Source organism: Ophidiomyces ophidiicola, assembly GCF_022830035.1.
Source record: "Ophidiomyces ophidiicola strain CBS 122913 chromosome Unknown scaffold_14, whole genome shotgun sequence".
NCBI classification, from domain to species: domain Eukaryota; kingdom Fungi; phylum Ascomycota; class Eurotiomycetes; order Onygenales; family Onygenaceae; genus Ophidiomyces; species Ophidiomyces ophidiicola.
This window is the reverse complement of record NW_026054654.1, coordinates 260470-280859: the sequence shown is the minus strand read 5'-3', so window position 1 is coordinate 280859 and position 20390 is coordinate 260470. Positions and strand designations below refer to the sequence as shown.

General features: G+C 55.4%; 7 protein-coding genes across 7 annotated transcripts; 3 read left to right on the top strand and 4 right to left on the bottom strand.

Moving 5' to 3' along the window:
* Nucleotides 1-261: 261 nt before the first annotated feature.
* On the bottom strand, nt 262-2131 carry LOZ57_003890 (uncharacterized protein; the record flags this gene model as incomplete). The annotated part of the gene is made up of 2 exons (XM_049252937.1): nt 262-1980; nt 2045-2131. The coding sequence occupies 2 exons, from the start codon at nt 2129-2131 to the stop codon at nt 262-264; spliced, it is 1806 nt and encodes a 601-aa protein (XP_049108106.1).
* A 921-nt stretch (nt 2132-3052) lies between these two features.
* On the bottom strand, nt 3053-4791 carry ZRC1 (Zinc resistance conferring protein; the record flags this gene model as incomplete). Its single annotated transcript, XM_049252936.1, has 4 exons — nt 3053-4375; nt 4461-4547; nt 4610-4656; nt 4713-4791. The coding sequence occupies 4 exons, from the start codon at nt 4789-4791 to the stop codon at nt 3053-3055; spliced, it is 1536 nt and encodes a 511-aa protein (XP_049108105.1).
* Nucleotides 4792-9211: 4420 nt separating this feature from the next.
* LOZ57_003888 (uncharacterized protein) lies at nt 9212-10234 on the top strand (the record flags this gene model as incomplete). Its single annotated transcript, XM_049252935.1, has 4 exons — nt 9212-9268; nt 9333-9625; nt 9660-10148; nt 10207-10234. The coding sequence occupies 4 exons, from the start codon at nt 9212-9214 to the stop codon at nt 10232-10234; spliced, it is 867 nt and encodes a 288-aa protein (XP_049108104.1).
* Nucleotides 10235-10755: 521 nt separating this feature from the next.
* On the bottom strand, nt 10756-14000 carry CYM1 (Mitochondrial presequence protease; the record flags this gene model as incomplete). The annotated part of the gene is made up of 2 exons (XM_049252934.1): nt 10756-13573; nt 13633-14000. 2 exons carry the CDS (start codon nt 13998-14000, stop codon nt 10756-10758), a joined length of 3186 nt encoding a protein of 1061 aa, XP_049108103.1.
* Nucleotides 14001-14761: 761 nt separating this feature from the next.
* LOZ57_003886 (uncharacterized protein) lies at nt 14762-16537 on the top strand (the record flags this gene model as incomplete). The annotated part of the gene is made up of 5 exons (XM_049252933.1): nt 14762-15014; nt 15147-15421; nt 15516-15664; nt 15719-15983; nt 16031-16537. 5 exons carry the CDS (start codon nt 14762-14764, stop codon nt 16535-16537), a joined length of 1449 nt encoding a protein of 482 aa, XP_049108102.1.
* A 359-nt stretch (nt 16538-16896) lies between these two features.
* On the bottom strand, nt 16897-17934 carry LOZ57_003885 (uncharacterized protein; the record flags this gene model as incomplete). Its single annotated transcript, XM_049252932.1, has 1 exon — nt 16897-17934. The coding sequence occupies one exon, from the start codon at nt 17932-17934 to the stop codon at nt 16897-16899; it is 1038 nt and encodes a 345-aa protein (XP_049108101.1).
* Nucleotides 17935-18445: 511 nt separating this feature from the next.
* Nucleotides 18446-19790, top strand: LOZ57_003884 (uncharacterized protein; the record flags this gene model as incomplete). Its single annotated transcript, XM_049252931.1, has 3 exons — nt 18446-18541; nt 18599-18990; nt 19040-19790. 3 exons carry the CDS (start codon nt 18446-18448, stop codon nt 19788-19790), a joined length of 1239 nt encoding a protein of 412 aa, XP_049108100.1.
* Between the last annotated feature and the right edge of the window lie 600 nt (nt 19791-20390).

The following is a 20390-nucleotide window of genomic DNA, read 5'->3' as shown; positions in this document are numbered from 1 at the left end:
CAAATCATCCGGGTAAATGTTCGATATAGAAGATAATATAAAGGCGGTATTCCAGAATGCCTAAACGTGGAGATGCCTCCAGGAACGCGAGGGAACAACTAGGTTTCCAGGCCGATAAAAACAGAAAGAAGGCGGGAACTAAGAGCCAATCGTATCAAGCTTATTCGCTGGGGTATTCATTATTATTATTGGGGGAGTTGAAAGGAGTGGAAAAAACAAAAATGATGATGAACCCTTGTCTATGATGTATATGCACCTTCTTCACCATGTCCAAAGCAACCAAAAGTACCAAACTAGACAAATGCCTCCAACCCATTGGAGCGAAGAAACAAGACTTCTAAGCAGGCGCTGGGGGAATCCCTGCTTACAAACGGTGGCAGCCCTGGAGCTTGACCATTGTTTTTCTTTTACCTTTTCCATGGCCTCCCAATTCGCCCGTCGAGAGCGGTCTGTGTTCTCATCTGGAGCGGAAAACCCTGATGATGGCGCCACTTTTGATGATCGCGCTGCGTCATCTGGTGGGGACCTCGAGGCTGCTCGTGAGGCAATGATATTGTTGTACCGGGTTCCAAACCTGCTCTCGCTGCCCGATGGAGATGACGAGGATGTGCACTTGCTTGATACTGACGTGGAAGGGATGTCGCCGACACAAGGTTCGGTTAGAGGAAGGATTGGGCCACAGGCATCGTTGGGGCCTCGAACGGTCATGTATATCGCGTAGACACAAAGGATAATAATAGTAAAAGCGAAGGTATATGCATATCGAAGTAGCACGGAGAGTTGATCTGGAAGGAGGCAGAGATTGTTCTGCAGGGTTGAAGATCCTGATGGGTTTACTGACTTCCCTGTATTTGGGTCAATAGGGTTCCAGAGACTCGCCAACTGAACGCCAGGACGTCGTACACCCATGGCAAATGATGCGCTTTTCACCGTAATTTCCTTCGGAGCGCCACGAAACTCTTGGTGCTGGATTTCACAATAATCGTGGTCGTCGCCAGAATAAATCTGAATCACGGGACCGGTTTTGTTGATGATGTCGTTAGATATTTTCGGCGTAAGCACATTCTGATATTGATATCCCCAGCCAATTCGAATAGCATTTCTCTCGTCCTTCTCCGGTGGAAGATCAGTGGACGAGGGTGGCCAGTGCTCACGAAGTGGCCCACATGGCGTACCAGCCTCCCGGAAAAGAGGGACATGAGTGAGAAGGACAGTAGGAAAATCACCACTCGACAGAGCGGGTAATATTTTTGGCGCTATCGGCGCAGTCGCATCTGTTGCAGTGTGTGTCGAAACATGATTTTCTGGCTTACCATTCAGCAAGAGTAGTTCCTCCCGAATAGCTCGCGACCTGAGCTTCTGAAAGTCGTTTAGAAACGTCTCCGTTGGCTCCCAGATTTCCTTTGAAGCAAAGCTACCGGTGGCTGGACCTCCAGCCACTGACTTCTCCTGGTCCATTGCACTCAGTGAGACAGAATCCACGGAGGCAAAGGTATGATTCCCAATCATATCAACCCTATTCCCTTCGCCAAAGTAAGCACGAAACCGCTGGAGCACAGGGAGCTGTATTCCATTCCCAAAGCCCAGATCATGATTCCCCGGCAAACTTGCGATTATCTTCCTGCCCCTAGGGCTCGCAAAAGATCTCGTCCCGCCCAGCTTGAACGTGTCTAGATATATTCGAACGAATCTACCATATTCTTTCAGCCAAGCGCGATCTCCATACCTCTTAAACCTCGGATCTGGGCTTGAGCTGCGCGGTGTTGACCACTCCCTTCCTCCATCAAACAGGTCTCCAAGAAAGAATGTGCTGTCAGGTCGGAGTTTCTGTTGTAGTAACGCATGCGTTCTGTATAGATAGAGATCCGCTAAGTATATAGTCAACGACGACAGCGGCCACGGGCGGCCCGGATAGGTATGCGCATCGACAAGCTGAGGATCCGCGATGAACAGAGTATGATGCGGAACGGCATCCTGGGGCTACATCGACCAACAAAGACACATCAGCATCTCAGCCACGCATGACAAAAGACTCAGAACTCACCCATTTTTCCCACTTGTCCCAGACACACTCGTCCACCGCATCCCTAAAAACCGTCCTCTCTCCCCACCATAATGTCACGAACCACATCCCAATTATCAAATTCGGCAGCGAGAACAGCAGGCGCAGAAGCGCAAGAGCGCATCCGCCACGCTTGTGTTTAACCCTCCTGCGCTCTCTCGAATACGCCGCGGCAACCGCATCGCCCCTCGCCCGCAGCACAAGGAGTACCGTCTTCGCGGCGTATGGCAAGGAATGGTATGCGCGCTCCATGACACCGGGCGGCTCGACAAAATGATCGCGGTGGGATCGAGAGTATTCTAACGACGAGACCATGCAGGGGTTACGATTTTTTTCTTCCTCTCTCTCCCTGGTCGGGTTTGTTTTCCGAGGGAAGCGCTTATCCCGAGATTGCTTTTCGCATTAGGTGGTCGGATAGAACAGTCTCTGGAGGACCATTTTGTTAGTCCATGTTGCAGTGTAGGATTAAACCCGCGGGTGGCAGGTCTTTTCGAAGGGGTTGGCAAAAGGCCGGATAGTCTTGTAAGTTGTGTGCGAGGGCCGTCGTTCAAACTCCCACCCATGCTGTTGTAACTGCTGCCCGACCGGGGCGGAGGCAAGGTCACGTGCACAATAACTACAACCCCTGTGTGAAGAAGTGAGGAAATATGGATGAGACATGGGTGAGGATGGTATAGTTATGCAAATACTGGCACTAGAAACCTATCGAGGACCATAAGAGAAGACCAAAATGGAAGACCGTACTCCATAGTTACTCCATAGACGTGATGAAACTACGGAGCAGTTGCCTATTACTCCGCACACACTCATACAACTAATACGCCAACTCCGAATATCTGTATCTCTCTAACCAGAGGCCACAGCTGTTATCACCCAACATTTTACCAAGAAAAAGTACAAATCCGAGAAATAAAAAACGAAAGGGGGTCTAAATAATACACCAGACGAAAGGCGACACGCCGATAAGGGAACGCCAGTTGGCCCAATGATTTAGGTGCAGCATTGACGCGCCGCAGCACACTCGTTACCGCACTGAAGTAAACATGCCGAAGTCTCCGAACCAGACCCATTCCGCGGTGGAGACCCCGGCGCGTTCCTAGGGGCTGGAGAACCCTCGTCATCGCTGTCCGGATAAAATTCCGGCTGGATAGTCGACGAATGGATGCCGTATGCATGAAGGCACTTGCGAATATCTCGGGCCAAAGTCATGTATCGGTCCGAGCCCTCTCCTTTGATATCATGGCTGACTTGGATATGCAAAGAGGCTACTAGTTTAGTATCACTGAGCTGCCAGACGTGTAAATGATGGCAGCTAAGGACGCCTGGTAGGGATTCCACATCTTCGATAATGTGATCCACACTTAAACCTGCAGGTACAGCTTGGAGGAGGATGCGAGAGGCGGCTTTGCAGAGAGGAATAGCGGACCAGAGGATAATCATAGTAATGAAAAGAGAAATTCCGGGGTCGACGTAGTATCTCCAAGAATAATCGGTCTTCCAGATGACTAAAGCAGACGCAATAACACCAATATTACCCAATGCATCTCCCACAACATGCAAGAAGACACCTCGCATGTTCAGATCGTGGGAATGTCCATGGCCCTTTTTGTCAGTCTTTGGCTTGGCATGGTTATGCTCGACATGCAGATCAGCCCGAGCACCATTTGTGGCTTTCATAGGCTTTTGGTCATAAGTAGAAGTTGTCTTGCTGTTCTGTAGTAGCCCAGAGCGTTCAGTGACTTCACTCGATTCACGAACGTCATCTGCACCGGATGATTCGGATTCACTGAATCTGCCTGCGTCGATGATATCCTGGCGGAGACTGGCGGGGTGGATCTGGATGCTATCTGGGTCCCGCTGTGCGCGAGCGGAGGCACTGGATCGACGGCCTCTGCCATGACTTTTCCTTGCAGCTCCGGAACTACCATTTGCCTCCCGGTTAGGAATTGGTCTGACGGTGCTTACAGACGTATCTGTTTCACAAGCCTCGATGGCGTTCTGTGGCATCACACCAGCAACATTGCCATTTGGATCTAATACTGCCGCGGTGTCGGCATCCTCCACGTATCCCTGTTCCACATCGGTTGCCTCCTCAACTCCATGGCCGCCATGTCCATGGGAATGGTCATGGAACAGTAGTAAGCCCACGATATTGGAAAAGAGGCCGAAACAGCCCACGATCAGGACAAGCTTTGGATTTTTCACCACCTGCACTTCTACCAAGCGCTGGATAGCTTCGAGAAAGATCGAAAGGCACAGAGCAACCAGGAAAACGCCATTGACCAAGGCACCCAAAGTCTCGGCGCGTTGCCACTACTCCGTATATATATTGGATCAGCATTGGCGACGGGCAGCAGGAAAAAAAAGCAAAGAAAGAAGAGAGAAATCTTGGACGTACACCGTAAGTGTAGGATTTCGAACTGGTCTTTTCGTTGGCGACCTTAACGGCCCATAGGCCGACGCAGAGCGACAAGACATCATTCAGCTACCGGAGCATAGTAATTAGTACTGGTGACGTTATCATAATCATGGGCTCAGAACACGTACCATATGAAAGGCGTCTGCCACCAAGGCCAGTGAATGGACGGCATATCCTGTACAATTAGATCAGTACTCTGCCACAGAGCAGCGGCGGAGCTCCACCACATACCAACGATTAACTCAATGAGAAAGAAAATAGTGTCGATGATGAGCAGCAGAACGATCCGCTGGGTCTTTGTCATGCCCATGGCGGCGGAGAGGGGGGGGGTCGCGGGTGGCAGTCAGAAAGGGGCCAGAGGCGTGAGAGAGGAGCAATTGGGTGAAGAGAAGTAGAAGGTCATGCGCGGAGGACAAGGACGAGAAAAATGAGTCGGCGCGGGAAGCTTCGAGTGGCGGAAAAGCGCCGAGCAGAGAGGAGCCGGGATGGTGAACTAGCAGGAAATACAGAGAAGAAGGCTGGCGGCCGGGGGGGAGAAGAAGCAAAAGGGAGGGAAGCCGAAGAGCCCGCACGCCAGCTGGTTAGATTAATGAAAGCGTCTCGCTATGAAACCACGTTCAGAGCTGCAGGAGAGAGCGCGCTGCCATGGCGAGATCGACCGGGAGAAGATGGACAGGGGGCGTCGCCGCGAGAAGTAATTTAGCTTTGGATGCGATGAAGTGCCGTTGGCGCGTTCGCCATCGCGATCCTTCAGCGACGATCGGCTGAGTCAGCGGCGTGTCTCGGCTGGGCGGGGATGGGCATGGGCGCAGAGCACACGGCGATCGCGAGCGACTAGAGGTTGAGCATGGGGACGGCGAAGCTTTGCACCAGCTAGCGCGACGTCCACCAGCCCAGCGGATTCTAGAAGGCGGAGGCCGCGTGGTTTCAGCGCTGGGGGGTTGCACCGGAGCTAACTAGGGAGGAGCTGCGGTGAGGAGTCCGGGATGTTCCTTTTTTATAGTCAAACTACTCCGTAACTAACTAACTACCCAACGCCAGCCATGGACAATAACTCGATGAGGGTATCAAAATACTCCGTACAGTTGCAGACTGACAGCCCGCCCAGGATGCAATAACAACAACGCCATTCTCATGTACTGTCTCGCTGAACGCTAATCATGACGACGAGCACCAGCAAGGTAATCAGAGCCTACCGACACACCTCGTTAGCACGCCCTAGCCAGAGCCAAACCCCCCAGGATGCAACCATACATACCGCCGCCGTCAGCGTGGCCACCATCATCACCTCCCAGCCGGCTGCGTGTATCTTCCCCCGCGACAGGGCGCCCTGCTGGCGCAGAAACCGCGCCGCCGCGCCCAACGCAACGACAATGGCACAGCCCTGGCAGACGCACGCCAGCGGCACGCCCACGGCGCGGAACCCGAACGCCGCCGGCCGGCCCGGCTCCGTGTGCTGCAGGCTGAAGAGCTGCGCAATCAGGACGCCCATCAGCGAGAAGACGAGAGACGTGCGCATGTGCGCGAGATAGGTGCGTTCCAGGGCTAGTCAGCGATTGGTAGGTTAGTTATGTAGCCCAGATCACACAAGCTGCAGGAGGGAGACGAAGCGAGTGACACAGTGACACCGCACCCGGCGGGAAACACACCGTGAGGCCGCAGGAGAATGCGTGTGCGCGGCCGGCCGGTCCCCTAGCTGCAGGGCCCCGGGTTTGACGCTCCTTCAAACACGCGGTGCCAACGTAAAAAAATAAAATAAAATATAAAGATAAATATAAACGCTCCATAGTTCTCCCCACCATAGGTACCCACGGCAATTAAAATAATAATACAATAAGACGGTGCAGCAACTCACCAAAATGGTCCCGCTTCTGGTCCTGCGCAACCGACAGCACCACATTGCGCCGCCAGAACTTGATCAGATGGCGAAACCGGCCCGTGGGCTCGCGGCTGCTGCGTGTCATCTGGCTCTCGCGCGTCGACCGCCGGCTCACAACGCGGAACTCGCCCGACGAAATCGTCGACGGCGACGAGTCTCGCCGCGTATGGGTGGGGATCTCATGTAGCTCGAAGAGCTCGTGCACACCGCCGTCGTGGGGCGGCAGCTGCGGCGGCTCCTGGTCTTGTTCTTCCTCCTCCTCCTGCTGCTGCTGCTGCTGCTGCGGTTGTTGGTCGAGGGCGGAGACGCGCGATCTCGATCTCAGGGACGACGACGAGGCGATGACGGCGGGTTCGGGGGGCTGGATGGTCTTCCCAGCTTGGCCAGCGCGTTCCTCCATCTGCCGTGTGTCCGGCGCATTGCAGGCGGATCGTGCTGAGGGTGGGTAGGAAGGGCGGAGTGCGGCGACGGGGTGGCGAGCCGGCGGTTTTCTTGCACTGTTGGCCCTGGCTAGCTATGGATTTATGTAGCTATGTAGCTAGCTGGGGCTGCAATGCTGTCAACCAGTCAATGAGAACGAGAAAAAAGGGTACAGGATAGATGGTCTGGATGGGTGCGATTGCTGTTCCGCTGCCGTGCGGTCAGACTTGTTCTGGATTTTCCCAGGTTTTGGCTTTATATAGCGAGACGGGCGGGAATTCTCACGAGAATTGCTCCGGAACCTCGACTGCCTGCAACACAGCCATTGGGTGCTTTACGAGAACGCTTTCTCCCGGCTTCTGGCAAGGGCCAGGCCTCGTGCTTTTCGCGGCCGCCGGTGGCGAGCCAGCAGGTCCTTTTTTCTACGCCTCCTTTTCACTTTGGCGTCTCGAATCGCCCTTGGCCAGAAGCTTGTGGCTGGACCCTGACGCCATGGCGCTTCGGCGATTTCTGCCCAAGAGCCGGTGCTCACGCATCTCCATAAAGTAGTTAAATGTATTCCATCTCGCTGCCTGAGCAGGCCGTCCATTGACCACCCAGCTCGCCGCCAGAGGTTATAACGATAAATGAACGGAGTATACTCCGTACTTACAAGGCAATTCCCCTCCGATGCAGGGATCCCCGCCCTCCTTCGAAGAGAATTGTCCGTATTCACCGCAGGGGTATCGGAGCCCCAGCCCAATCGCGATCCTCGCCGGCCCTGCGAGTCGGGCGTACGATCCGCGGTGCCGGGTGTGCGTTCTGCCAGAGATGTCTATCGTCTCGTCAATATCGCAATGCCAGCAGTCATAGTATTGCCAACTGCTAACTAGTTAACTAACTGACCAGTTAGTTAGCCCTGCGTCGGGACCAACATCGGTTGTCTTCCAGCAGAATGCAATTGCCCACTCCTACTTCTCGTAACCATAACTACTCCGCTGCTGAGATAACTATCGGTTAGCAGGTCTACAGAACCTCCATCGCAAGATATACCCGCGCAATACCCCTCTGAGCGCAGAAATAATATATAATAATGTTGCCCGACAACGATCGCCGGTGATCAGTCTAGGATCGGCTATATCTTTGATTGCGATCGCCGCGGCCGGAGTCGCACCGTTGGACGAACGTGGCCGCCCTCTTCGCATCCGGCCTGTACTCGAATAAAATGCTCCTGTCAGCTGCGAGACCGAGCGTCTTTGGGAGGAGCGCCACTGTGCCTCGGAATCGGGAGCAAGATAAGGACCGTTCGGGTCGGCACATCTGGTCCCGATAATGAAGCTTGAGAAATAAATAAATATCGCCGGGCGGGCTGTTTTCCAAACACGCGATGTTTTGGCAGAGTCTTTATTATTCGCGGCACCTTCACCTCGCGTTCCCCCTGTATTCTCAATGTGTGCTTCGCCTCAAACACACCGCTGGGCGCCTGTCTTACTGAACCGTCTACTCTAGAAACAGAATTTTCTCGGCATTCTCAACGACATTCCCCGTTATTACTACCTGCCTGCCAAGCCTCAAAAGCGTTGCTGTCAATTCTGCTGCGACTGGAAAACATTCGCTGTGAGCCAAGATCCAAAATGGTTAAGGGGGAGCTCGCCCAATCTCCGCGCGGGCAACAAGAATGCAAACTGATGATCAAAATAATAATAATAATAATGTCTTACGAATTGCAGCACTTGAGGTTCGTGAGCAAGGGAAATATGAGACGAGGGCGAAGACAATATCACGGATCCATGTTGGTATAACAGCATCGCATTATACTGAAGTTTCATAAGAAGCGGTTGAAAACAGAGTGCTTCTCGGCGTTTACGGTCGAGATGCACCTAACCGTGCACCTAACCCTGCAATCCTTTCAGGATGAAGTGCGGAGAAGTAACTACTACTACTACTCCGTAAGGAGCGCACACGGCACATGCCAGTGGGGTATTTAGCGCTACGGCTTTCAAGTAATATGCTTTAATAATGCAGGGCACATATTATTAGGAAGGGGTGAAGACCGTTCTCCATACGGATATAAAGACAGCACTCCTATCATACGTTTTCTCTCGCATGACGGCATCCCAAAACCAAGAACCCGCCCTGATAAGCCCTTCAACCCCAATAACCCGGCACTAGGCTTGAATATGCAGACAAGCATCCTGCTGGTCCGATATCGGCCTGCCTGCCGCTCTCCATGACACCCGTAGACTGCGGAGCTCTCCGCAATAGATCAGTAGATAAAAGCCGTCGCGATAGCCTCTCTCATTCACGCTGGCTTGCTGTTCGTCTGCTTGCTTGTTTTCTTGCCCGGTTTCTATCCAAGCTGGGATTTACGAACGGAACGCGGGCCAAGACAGACAGCTCCTAAACTAGGCCAGTTGCAAACGGGAACAAAACATCAAACCACCAAGCAGGCATGGCAGCACAGACGTCCCGCGGCGGAACGGCAGGCACAGATCATTGGTCCTCAGAGGTACTTTATATAGAAATAGATCTACTCCCACCCGCCGTATCACACTGCTTAGCATATTTCGCAGGCCTACAAAGCATCCGCGTCTTTTGTCCCGCTCTTGGCTCAGACCGTGCTCGGCTACATCGACCCGCAGCCTACGGACCGCGTGCTCGATATCGGCTGCGGAGATGGCAAGTTCACAGGCTACTACATGAAGGCCGTGGGCCAGGTACTAGGCCTCGATGCGTCGAATGCAATGGTGGCAGCGGCGAAAAAGGACTGGGCGAGGGAGAATGTAGAGTATCGGGAGTTGGATTGCAGGTATTTGGACAAAGAAATCAGAGAGGGGAGTGTTGAAGGGGCAGCTTGGGATAAAGTGTAAGTTCTGTTCTGTTCACCATTGCAATCCCAGGGCCTGTCTTGATGCCCGAAACAGCGTGTCAAACGCCGCATTGCACTGGATTCTGCGGGACCCGGCCACGCGCGTGTCCGTCCTGCAGGCAATCCACGACTGTCTCAAGCCAAACGGCTCTTTTGTCTTTGAAATGGGTGGCCACGGAAACGTACCTGAGGTGCACTGTGCGATGATGGCTGCCCTGGTCCACTCTGGCGTGTCCCTGGATGCTGTCCGGGACGCAAACCCGTGGTTCTTCCCGTCCGAAGCATGGATGAGAAAGACCCTGGAGGATATCGGGTTCCGGGTTGAGAAGCTGGAGATGGAGTATCGACCTACCAAATTAACCACGGATGAGAAAGGAGGGATTGAAGGGTGGCTGAGGCTAATGGGCGCATCCTTCTTCGAGGTCCTGCGCGAAGGCGAGCAGCGGGACAGCGCTGTCAAGCATGTGTGTGAGGTACTGGACCCGGTGATCACACGAGAGGATGGTAGTAAGTGGCTGGGGTATGTAAGGCTGAGGGGAGTAGCGGTGCGGAAAGAATAATGAGAAATGACATGCTAGATTAGATCACAGAGTCAAAGACGGATAATTCCACTGTCTTCTCATTTTTAGTCCGCCCTCCATAGACTCTTTAGGATCCAGGCAGGTCTGAAAAATGGAAGCAAAACAGAACGGGGGATCGATTGAACCGCGTCCAGATAGACCCTGACTCCGGTCCAGCCACCACAGTGCAAAGTTTGCCGTGTTGTCAAGACCGACGCCAACATCTCCTGGACGAGCCCAACGACGCCCGCAACCGTCATATCGATCTTGCGCTTTTTTTCTCGAGGACGGGATCCTCGAGGGACTTGTGATCTGCCAACCATGGGGACGCGAGGTTGGAAGACGTCTTGACTCTGTTCTGAGCAGCGCGTTACTAGCATATCTGGCCACGGTGCCATTCTGATGGTGTCATGAGAGAAGAGAGAACCTAGAAAATCAAGCAGAGCATCACAAAGCGTTGAGAGGGGAACCATTATAAATACATTAGTCTATAGTACAAAATCTTTCTTCATTTTCTTTTCCAAACGCCAGGAAGATGCGCAGTCCGATGGTATATAGCAAACATGATTATATAGAGGCAGCGGCAGAAGCACCGTCGGCTTCTGAAGTGGCATTGTCCACACCGGCATTCGCGGCGTTATTCTGGAGGCCCTGTCGTATCTGCCACTCGTCAGGGTTAGACACATTTTCCGACTTCCCAAGAAGGCAAGCGACGCGCTCAGTTCCGTCGACAAGATACTTCTGAGCAACCCTGCTCACGTCATCACCGGTGACATCCAGCACCTGCTCTCGCCAGCGCTGGTCCATGTCCTGCGTGACGCCCGTCAGGAAGTATCGCTGGCCTTCCCGGTCCACGCTCATGGGAGCGTCGAGGGACTGGAAGATGCCCAGCTTGGCTTCGGCCAGCTCGCGTTCCTCCCAGGCGTGGTCGCGCGCAAACACGCCGCTGTTGTCAAACACCTTGAGCGAGTTCATCGGGTTGGGATCGCGGTAGCTGGAGAAGCTGAACAGGCCTTGGATCGGCCCGTTGGAGGCTCCGGCGCCGTAAGCGCCGCCCTTTTCTCTGATTTCGGGATGCAGGTATTTGTGTGTCAAGAGCTGCGAGAGCACGCTGAGCGGGGCACTGTCCTCGCCTGTGAACGGCGTCGTGGGAAGCGCGACGCCGGAATATGATACCTGGAACGGGAGTTCGTAAAGTATCTGCCGTGACGACGATGAAGGCTGGCGGTTATTCTCCAAGGCCGGGGGAAGAGCCGCTTTTGGCAGACGGCTAAGCCAGTGCTGGAGACTGGCTTCAATTTCGCCGGCGCTACCCGGCTCACAAACCACACGAATCCGAAGTTTCGGAGATCTGGAAAGAGCAAAAGCCTGGATCAACTGTAGCCTCTGCATGATGTTGTTGAACTGAGTGGGAGAGTTTTGTGAGGCATGAAGAAACTTAGCGGCATCCTCAATCTGGGACAAGCCGGAAATTTGCTCCTGTACCCAGAAGTTTCGGGAGAGACCAGCGGCGGCAGCATTGACAGCGAACCGGTGACCCGAACCCGCCACAGCATCTAAGGCACCGTTGGTACTGGAAAGGAGAAGCTCTTGAATAGTTTCTGGTGCTCTTGGGCTTGAGAAATGCGACTCTGCGACTAGGGTCGTGATGATATCCAACATATCTGGAAGGTGTTTATCCATGGCGTACCCTGAAAATTGCAGGCCCTCCGAGTACTCCCCTAGGGTAAAAGGCGACGAGACAGAAAACGCGGAGGTGGAAACACCGCCGGTTTTGAGTTTGATCAAGTCCTCCCACTGCTCCATGGTCCGGTTCGCCGTCCCCAGACGCATCACGCAGTCATTGAAGAGAGGCAAGAGTGGCCTTGCCACGTCAGGAAGATCGTCAAACACGTTGAGAGCTTGGAAATAACACAGGCCATTGGTAGGAGCTTCTCGCATGACTACCTGAACGTCACCGATATTGAATTCTCTAACCGTCCTCCGTTCCATCTGGCGTGGGATATCTTGGATATGAAGAGTTGGCAAGCAGCTCACGTCAGCGAGCTGAGCAGACTCCTGGACCTTCAAAAGCTCGAGTTCTTCTTTTTTGAGATGCTCAGAAACCGCTTCTGCGGAACCGAACTTCGAGGTCAACTCTGCCAGTTTTTTCTCTTTCCGGATACTCTCTTTCTCAGCGAGGGATTCATTATACGTAGGAGAGCCTACCATTGTGAAAGTCAAGGTTTTATTGTTCATAAAATAGGTCTCCATCAGGCTCTCTAGGTATTGTTTCCCTTCCCGGCGCTCCTTGAAGGCGTTGATGGTGTCGTTCCACGCCAGCTCCCTGGTAGGGTTGAACCCGTTGAACCATGACGACAGCGTTTTTTCCATGACGCCAGTTCCAAAGTTCGCAGTTCTATGTTTCAGTGCAAGTTCTAGCTGGTGAAGATAACCCGCGATCTTCTCATTGTCGAATCCCTTTTTGAAACAATCCTGAAAAACCTCTTCGATTCGGCTCTTGACGAGTGGGACATCCTTCTCGGATATTCCGTTTAACCCAACGGAAAAAATCGGCACTTTTCCGGAAGTATCGAGCCCCGTGTTGGGCGTGAAAGACGAGCCTAGGCCACTCTCTATCAACGCTTTGTACATCGGCGAGCCATAGCCGTCAAGGAGCAGGGAGGAGAGAATGCTTAGGGAAAAGACTTCAACTTCATCGGATGAGTCGCCTGCAAGCCACGAAACGGAAGTCTTGGCCTGCTTGTCTTCACTCGTTAAGGGATCCATCGGCCCTTCAAGCGTATAACCAACCCCAGTACTTAAATCCCGGGGAGTCTTCACGTCCAACGGACATGATTTCTTTTCAAAGCCGTCCAGCACGCCGCCTATCTGCTGGAGGTGATCACCGAGGGGCATATTGCCATACGTGAAAAATTTTGCGTTGCTTGGATGATAATTCTTCTTGGAGAAATCAACGAGCTGTTCATGAGTCAGGTCTGTTATATACTGCGGGTCGCCGCCTGAATTGTTGATGGAAGGGAATATGTGCTCCTTGAATTTTATATAATATAGGTAGTTCGCGTCCGTCATCTGGCCTTTCATTTCGTTATACACCACGCCCTTGAAAATGATATCATCTTCTGGTCTGGCGTCTTCAGCTGTGTTGGCGAGTTCGGCGGCCCTGGGGTTCTCGGGTCCTAACCGCCATCCTTCTTGCCTGAAGTCTTCCTCCTTGAGCAGTGGATGGAGCGTGGCATCGAGATACACCGACAGAAGATTCTGAAAATCCTGTTTATTGGTGGTCGCAAATGGGTAGGAGGTATGGTCGGATGAGGTAAAGGCGTTCATAAAATTGGACAGAGATCGAGGAAGCATCTTGAAAAACGGGTCACGGACGGGGAACCTATAGTACATTCATTATAAGCAGAGCAACGTCGAAGGCTAGAAATGCATCCAACTAACTTCTCACTTCCACAAAGTGTCGTGTGCTCGAGGATATGCGGCACACCGGTCGCATCCGGGGGATTCGTCTTAAACCCAACAGTGAAGACATTGTTCTTATCGTCTCTGGCAATGTGCAGGTAGTCTGCATCCGTTTTGTCATGGCGTAACCGAACGGCGGTCAACAGGAGCTCTGGAACGTGTTTTTTCTCCTGCACAGTAAATCCATGGAGCTTGCCCCCTACCTCGGGATACTCATTCACATCGGTGACGGTTGACGCTGCTCTGATGGGCTGACCAAACGGCGCACGCCGAACTGGGTATCGGAGACACGGGATCTGGGAGCCAAAGGCCCTGTGCCGCAAGACAGAGCTTGAGGATCGAAGCATGACGGTTATAGGGTTGTTTGCAGGCCAATTTCAAATACCATTCCGTAATGAGATAATCCCACAGCGTCGCGCTTTGGTGAAATTTCGGTCAAAGGAATGCCGTGCCGATGACTGTGAAAAAAGTCTTGGTGGGAGGGCGATGCGTAGTGAGTGAGGTGGCAAGCCCGCCAGACACACAGGCTAGAAGCACAGCAATGACAGCCCTAGAAACAGCAAAGCAAGTATCCCCAACAGTGCCGACGCCTGTTATCCCGCGACGGCCAGCAGAGCAAGCATCGCCGTTGCAGGCGGAGCGTCGATGAGGGCGGAGCCAGACGGCGCTAGTCGGGCGGCAGCCAATGGCGAGCGGCTCCCCTCTTGCTTTCTGGCGTCGGAACTCTCTTCGCTCTCTCACGCACGCTTTGCACGACACGCAGCACAACCACCACAACCACAACCGCCGCCGCCGGCCCACCGCCATCCGACTCCCGCCGCCGCCCCAGCACCACCCGTCCGCCGCCCCAGCGTCAGTCTCCCGCTCCATCTCGTGTGTGCGTGTGGTTTCTGCCGTTCCATCTCTCTGCACCCGGCTTTGCTGGCTGTGTCACACCGCGCTGCCACACCGTCCTGGGGAAAAAACTCTGAATGACTTCGCACCGGCCGGGCGAGAAAGGCAGTCTGCAGGCATAACAGAGCCCGGCAGCAGCAGCACGACACTACTTGGGCGCTACGTCGCAATTGGTGCTTTTGACGCTCCAACTTCCCCCCCTGTGGCCGAGGGAATGGCTACTGTTTCCTCGCAAACCCATTTGAGCAACCCGACCACCACCCCATCTTCAGCCTCCACCACCCCCAACCTCGCCCACGGCCACCCACCGCCGGCCAAACCGTCTGCTATGCCGCCCTCCGGCATGGGCAAGAAGGGGAAGGGCAAGAAGCCGGCCGACCCGTCCGAAACATCGAAATTACTCGCTGCCAAGATCTCCCAACTCGAACAAGATGCCGCGGGAGAAAAGGACCAGGAAGCGGAGATTGGTATGTAATCTACTCCAGAGTGATTGTTCATGTGCAATAGGGGACGCTGTCTTGCCAGCAACGTCGATTTACGTTGCGCAGGCCGTCGAACGAGGGCCTAGGTTTTTTTTTTTTACTGACTTTTACGTGTAGAGCGTGAAGTCAAGAAGGCCACGCGGGATCTCAACCAGCTTCTGAACACCATTGAATCGCCCATGACTCGCCTAGAGACGGTACATAAGAAGTACACGGAGCTGCTGGCCGACATGAAAAAGTTGGACCGCGACTACGCCAAGAGCAAGAAGCGGGCGGACCAGCTGCAAAAGGACCAGGACAAGGGCAAGTCGGAGTTGAACAAGACAGCGACGATGAAAGACAAGCTGGAGAAGCTGTGCCGCGAGCTGACGAAAGAAAACAAGAAAGTCAAAGTGGGTGATCAACTACGACCCTGTTTTTTCTGCGGAGTTCCTTCCCAACAAGCAAAAGGTTTTTTGTCTGATCGGTATGAACCACTCGTTATAGGATGAGAACAAGAGACTCGAGGACACGGAGCGAAGAGCGCGAGGGATCGTCAACGACCGGCTCGATTCGTTACTGTTCGATATCCAAGACGTCATGGCGCAGAAGGGCAACGCGCGGGTCGAAAAGGTCGACGTTGACTTGGACGAAGCGTAAGTACTGGACGTCCAAGCGCGCGAGCGGGGTCTCTCTGACGTGGGCGGTAGGCTTCGCGCGAAGATCAAGACGATTGGCGAGAAATTCGAGCTGCGCGAGCAGCACTTCAAGGCGCTCCTGCGCAACAAGGACGCGGAGATCCAGAGCCTGACGGCCAAGTACGAGGAGCAGCGGCGCCACGCCGAGACGGAGGCGGCGCGCTGCCGGGCGCTGAGCTCGCAGGTGTCGACGTTCTCACACACGGAGGCGGAGCTGCGGAGCCAGCTGAACATCTACGTGGAGAAATTCAAACAGGTGGGTGTTGCCGTCTACGCGGTACGTGGTGCGGGTGGTGGGATTGGCTACTGACTGGTCTTGTGTAGGTCGAAGATACGCTTAATAATAGCAACGAGCTGTTCATGACGTTCCGCAAGGAGATGGAGGAGATGTCGAAGAAGACGAAGCGGCTGGAGAAGGAGAACCTGACACTGACGCGCAAGCACGACCAGACGAACCGCAACATCCTCGAGATGGCGGAGGAGCGCACGCGCAACAACGAGGAGCTGGAGAAGTGGCGCAAGAAGAGCAACAACCTGGAGGCGCTGTGCCGGCGCATGCAGCAGCAGGGCCGCGGGCAGGCGGTGGCCGAAGACCTCGAGGTCGACGAGGATGACGACGAGGGCACGGAGAGCGAGTACGACGATGAGTATGAGGATGAGGATGAAGATCTGAGCGAGGAGGGCGAGTATGTGGACGGCGAGCCGCAGCACGGGCCCAAGACGGCGGCGGCGGCGGCGGCGGAGAAGCCGGTGTTCGGGCCGCCGCCGCCACCGACGCTGGCGGAAGCGAGGTCGAATGGGAATCGCGTGGTGAATGGGTACAAGCATTGATGGGGTAGATTGGGGCTGTTTGGATGGACGTCTCTGGTTGGGGAGGATTTCGACTTGAGTGAGTGGGTGATTGGGCTTGACTGATTGATTGACTGCTATACTCTCTTCTGTGGTTTGTGTGTTTTGTGTTATTGTTACGTGCCTACTGCTGCTGCAGCCGCTGGTGAAGCGCGTGGACAGGGCATTTTGTACATGTATGATGCTGTAGGTATGTCGACAATGCGGTGATTGCTCTTATACCCCCGACAGCCGGGCCGGATGAGTTTTTGATAGGAAGCATTAATTGAGTAGCAGACAACATGCGATGAATATACAAACAGACCACCCCCCCAATGAAATCAACCCATTCTTGATTATTATTACAGCTTGCTCCCGTCGGCCAGATACGTGCTGCCCAGACGCAGCATGGTGGCAGCCTCGGCCACCATGCTCTCGACAATCTCGCGGGCGGGCTTGATCTCGTTGACGGCGCCGGCCACACTGCCCATCAGAAACGGCAAATCGACATCCTTCCCGTCCTCGAGGTCCTTCATCAGCGGCACGACGCCGCTCTCGGTCAGGCGGCGGATCTCGTCGGGCCGCTTCTCCCAGTCGGCGACGTACTCGTTGGGCAGCACGCGCAGCGGGCGGCCGGACACGACCAGCGTGCGGATGGTGTCGTGGAAGCCGGCGGCCACCAGGGCGTCCTTGTGCATGCGGCTGGCGCCGCTCTCGTGGCTGGCGACGAAGCGCGTGCCGACCCACACGCCGGCGGCGCCCAGCATCAGCGCGGCGGCCAGGCTGCGGCCGTCGTTGACGCCGCCGGCGGCGACCACGAGCGGCGTGCGGCCGGTCAGCGGCGAGGTGTAGGCGCGGGCGACGTCGACGACGGCGGGGACCAGCACGGAGAAGGGCACGTCGCCGGTGTGGCCGCCGCCCTCGCCGCCCTGGGCGCACAGCAGGTCGACGCCGGCGCGCAGGGCCTTGTGGGCGTGGCGCGGGGCGCCGACCATGTTCATGACGAGGATGCCGGCGGCGTGCAGGCGCGCGATGGTGCGGGCGGGCGGCACGCCGACGGCGGAGACGAACAGGCGGGCGCGGTGGCGGATGGCGACCTCGACCAGCTCGTCGAGCTGGCCGTGCGTGTAGTCGTGGTTGGTGGCGCGCGCGCTGCCGCCGACCTGCGGCAGCGCCAGGTCGACGCCGAACGGCAGGTCAGGCGTGGCCAGGAGCGCGCGCAGCTCGGTCAGCATGGCGTCCAGCTGGGCGGGCGTGTAGCCCAGGCCGCCGACGGTGCCGAGCCCGCCGGCGTTGGACACGGCGGCGGCCAGCGGAGCGCCCGACGTGCGCGCCATGCCGGCCAGGAGCACGGGGTGGCGCACGGCGAGCAGGTCGCAGAGCGGCGTGCGGAGGGACATGGTGGAGGAGGAGGGATGGGAGTGCGAGGGTGGTGGTGGCGGTGGTTGACGGCGTGGGTTATATAGAGAATAAAGTAACTATACGGAGTACTCCGTACTCCGTAGTTACTTGGCTGGCTGCCTGCCGAGCGCCGCAGCCGCGGCCCGGGGGCGAACGTGATGCGGGGGGAGTTAGCTAGTTAACTATTAACCCGCAGTTAATTAGCCAGTTAATTAGCCAGTTAACTCACTAACTAAGGCCCGGCTTTGTCCCTGGCGCCGCAGCCAATGGCGTGCCAGCCATCAACCCCCGCGCCCAGACACCACGTTACAAAGTACTCCGAGAGCGATAATACGGTCGGCATTGTTCCAGCAACTCCGCTTTGGTGCCGGCGCGAGGGACCAGACAAGACAAGAAGGATATATAAATGGCCGGTGGGGGGGTGTTCGCAATGCCCCGCCAACCACTCGTCCGCTGTATGCCCGTCGTTTCTGTATCTGCTGAGCCGAGTTGTCTTCTGTCCACCACACCATGGCTGCCACCACGCCCTCGCTGGCGGAGATCCGCGCCGCCGTCGACGAGTACATTGCTGGCCTGTCCGACCGGCTGTTCGAGCTGAACCAGAAAGTGAGCCCACCAACCACACTCCCATCAGTAGCAGTATCTGTCTAACACCACTCCCAGATCCACCAGCGCCCTGAGCTCGCCTACAAAGAGCACTACGCCCACGACACCATCTGCGACTTCCTGGAGACCCTCGGCTTCACGCCCACGCGCCACGCCTACGGGCTCGACACCGCCTTCGAGCTCATCAGCGGCGCCCCCGACGACGACGCCCGCACCGTCAACTTCAACGCCGAGTACGACGCCCTGCCGGACATCGGCCATGGCTGCGGCCACAACCTCATCGCCACCGCCAGCATCACCGCCTTCCTGGGCCTGGCCCACGCCATCGACAAGTTCGGCCTGAACGGCCGCACCCAGCTGCTGGGCACCCCCGCCGAGGAGGATGGCGGCGGCAAGATTGATCTGTTGAACGCCGGCGCCTACAAGCACGTGGACGTCTCGCTGATGCTGTGAGTATATGTTTTTCTCGCCCGTTACCTAGTTACTTATCATCACCAGCCACCCCGAGACCGAAGACGCCTTCACCAAATTCGGCGCCATCGGCTCCGGCGGCCTGGGCGCCGTCGCCTGCTACGACATCATCTGCCGCTACACGGGCGTCAGCGCGCACTCGTCGGCGTGTCCCTACGAGGGCATCAACGCGCTCGACGCCGTCGTCGCCGCGTACAACAACATCTCCATGCTGCGCCAGCAGATCCGGCCCGAGGAGCGCATCCACGGCACCATCCTGCACGCGCCCAAGATCACCAACGCCGTGCCCGAGCTGGCCGTCACCAAGTACACCGTGCGCAGCGCCACCGCCACCGGCGCGCGCGCCCTCGGCGCCCGCGTGCGCAAGTGCCTCGAGGCCGGCGCCCTCGCCACCGGCTGCTCGCTCGCCTTCGACGAGAGCCCCGTCATGGCCGACCTGCGCATCAACACCCCGCTGTGCGACTCCTGGAAGGCCCACATGGCCGCCCAGGGCGAGCGCATCCTCGACCCGGACCCCAACGACCTGTCCGGCTCCACCGACCAGGGCAACGTCACCCACGCCGTGCCGGGCTTGCACGCCCTGCTGGGCATCCCCGTCGTCGACGCCGCCAATATCCACACCCACGGCTTCGCTGCCGCCGCCGCCACGCCGTTTGCTCATGACCGCACCGTCATGGGCGGCAAGGCCCTGGCGATGACTGGTGTGGATGTGCTGCTGGACGAGGAGTTTTATGCCCGCGTCGTGCGTGACTTCGAGGAGGATAAGAAGCGGAGATAAATAGATAAGATGAGTTGAGTGTGTGGAGGTATATGACTGGAATGAATACCATTGAGAATTAGCCCTTGTAGTCGCTTTAGCTTCTGGAGGTCATAGTTATGTGGAGTTCGTATCGACTCATTGCGGGTGGGCTGCCTCGTATCGGCAGCCCTGAAGCTTATCTCGCGCCTAAATCGTGAAGTTGGACCGTCGAGATGGCATAATTATTGAAATGAATCATATTTGGTAGATATTGGAAAGCCAATATCAGGTCGTTGTATATGTCACTGGTATCATAATTCACTAGCCAATCAAGACTTTCCCTGGTTGTCCCATGAGATATTAATCACGGACAAGCTAGTTTTGAAATATAGATAGCATTTAGGAAAGTAATATATTAGCAATACTCAATGGAAAATGGCAGAATAAGATGCAGGGTGCCCTGTTAATATTAGAATGGTGGAATAGTTTGCGAGCCTGAACAGCAGGTTATGGATACTAAGGCTAATATGGACGAGAGATGTTGCTTCTTAGACTGCTTAGAAATAGACATAAATGTTTCATATTCAAAACAATACTCTAATTCCTAGATTAGACATGAATGAGAGACCTCTCGACGTT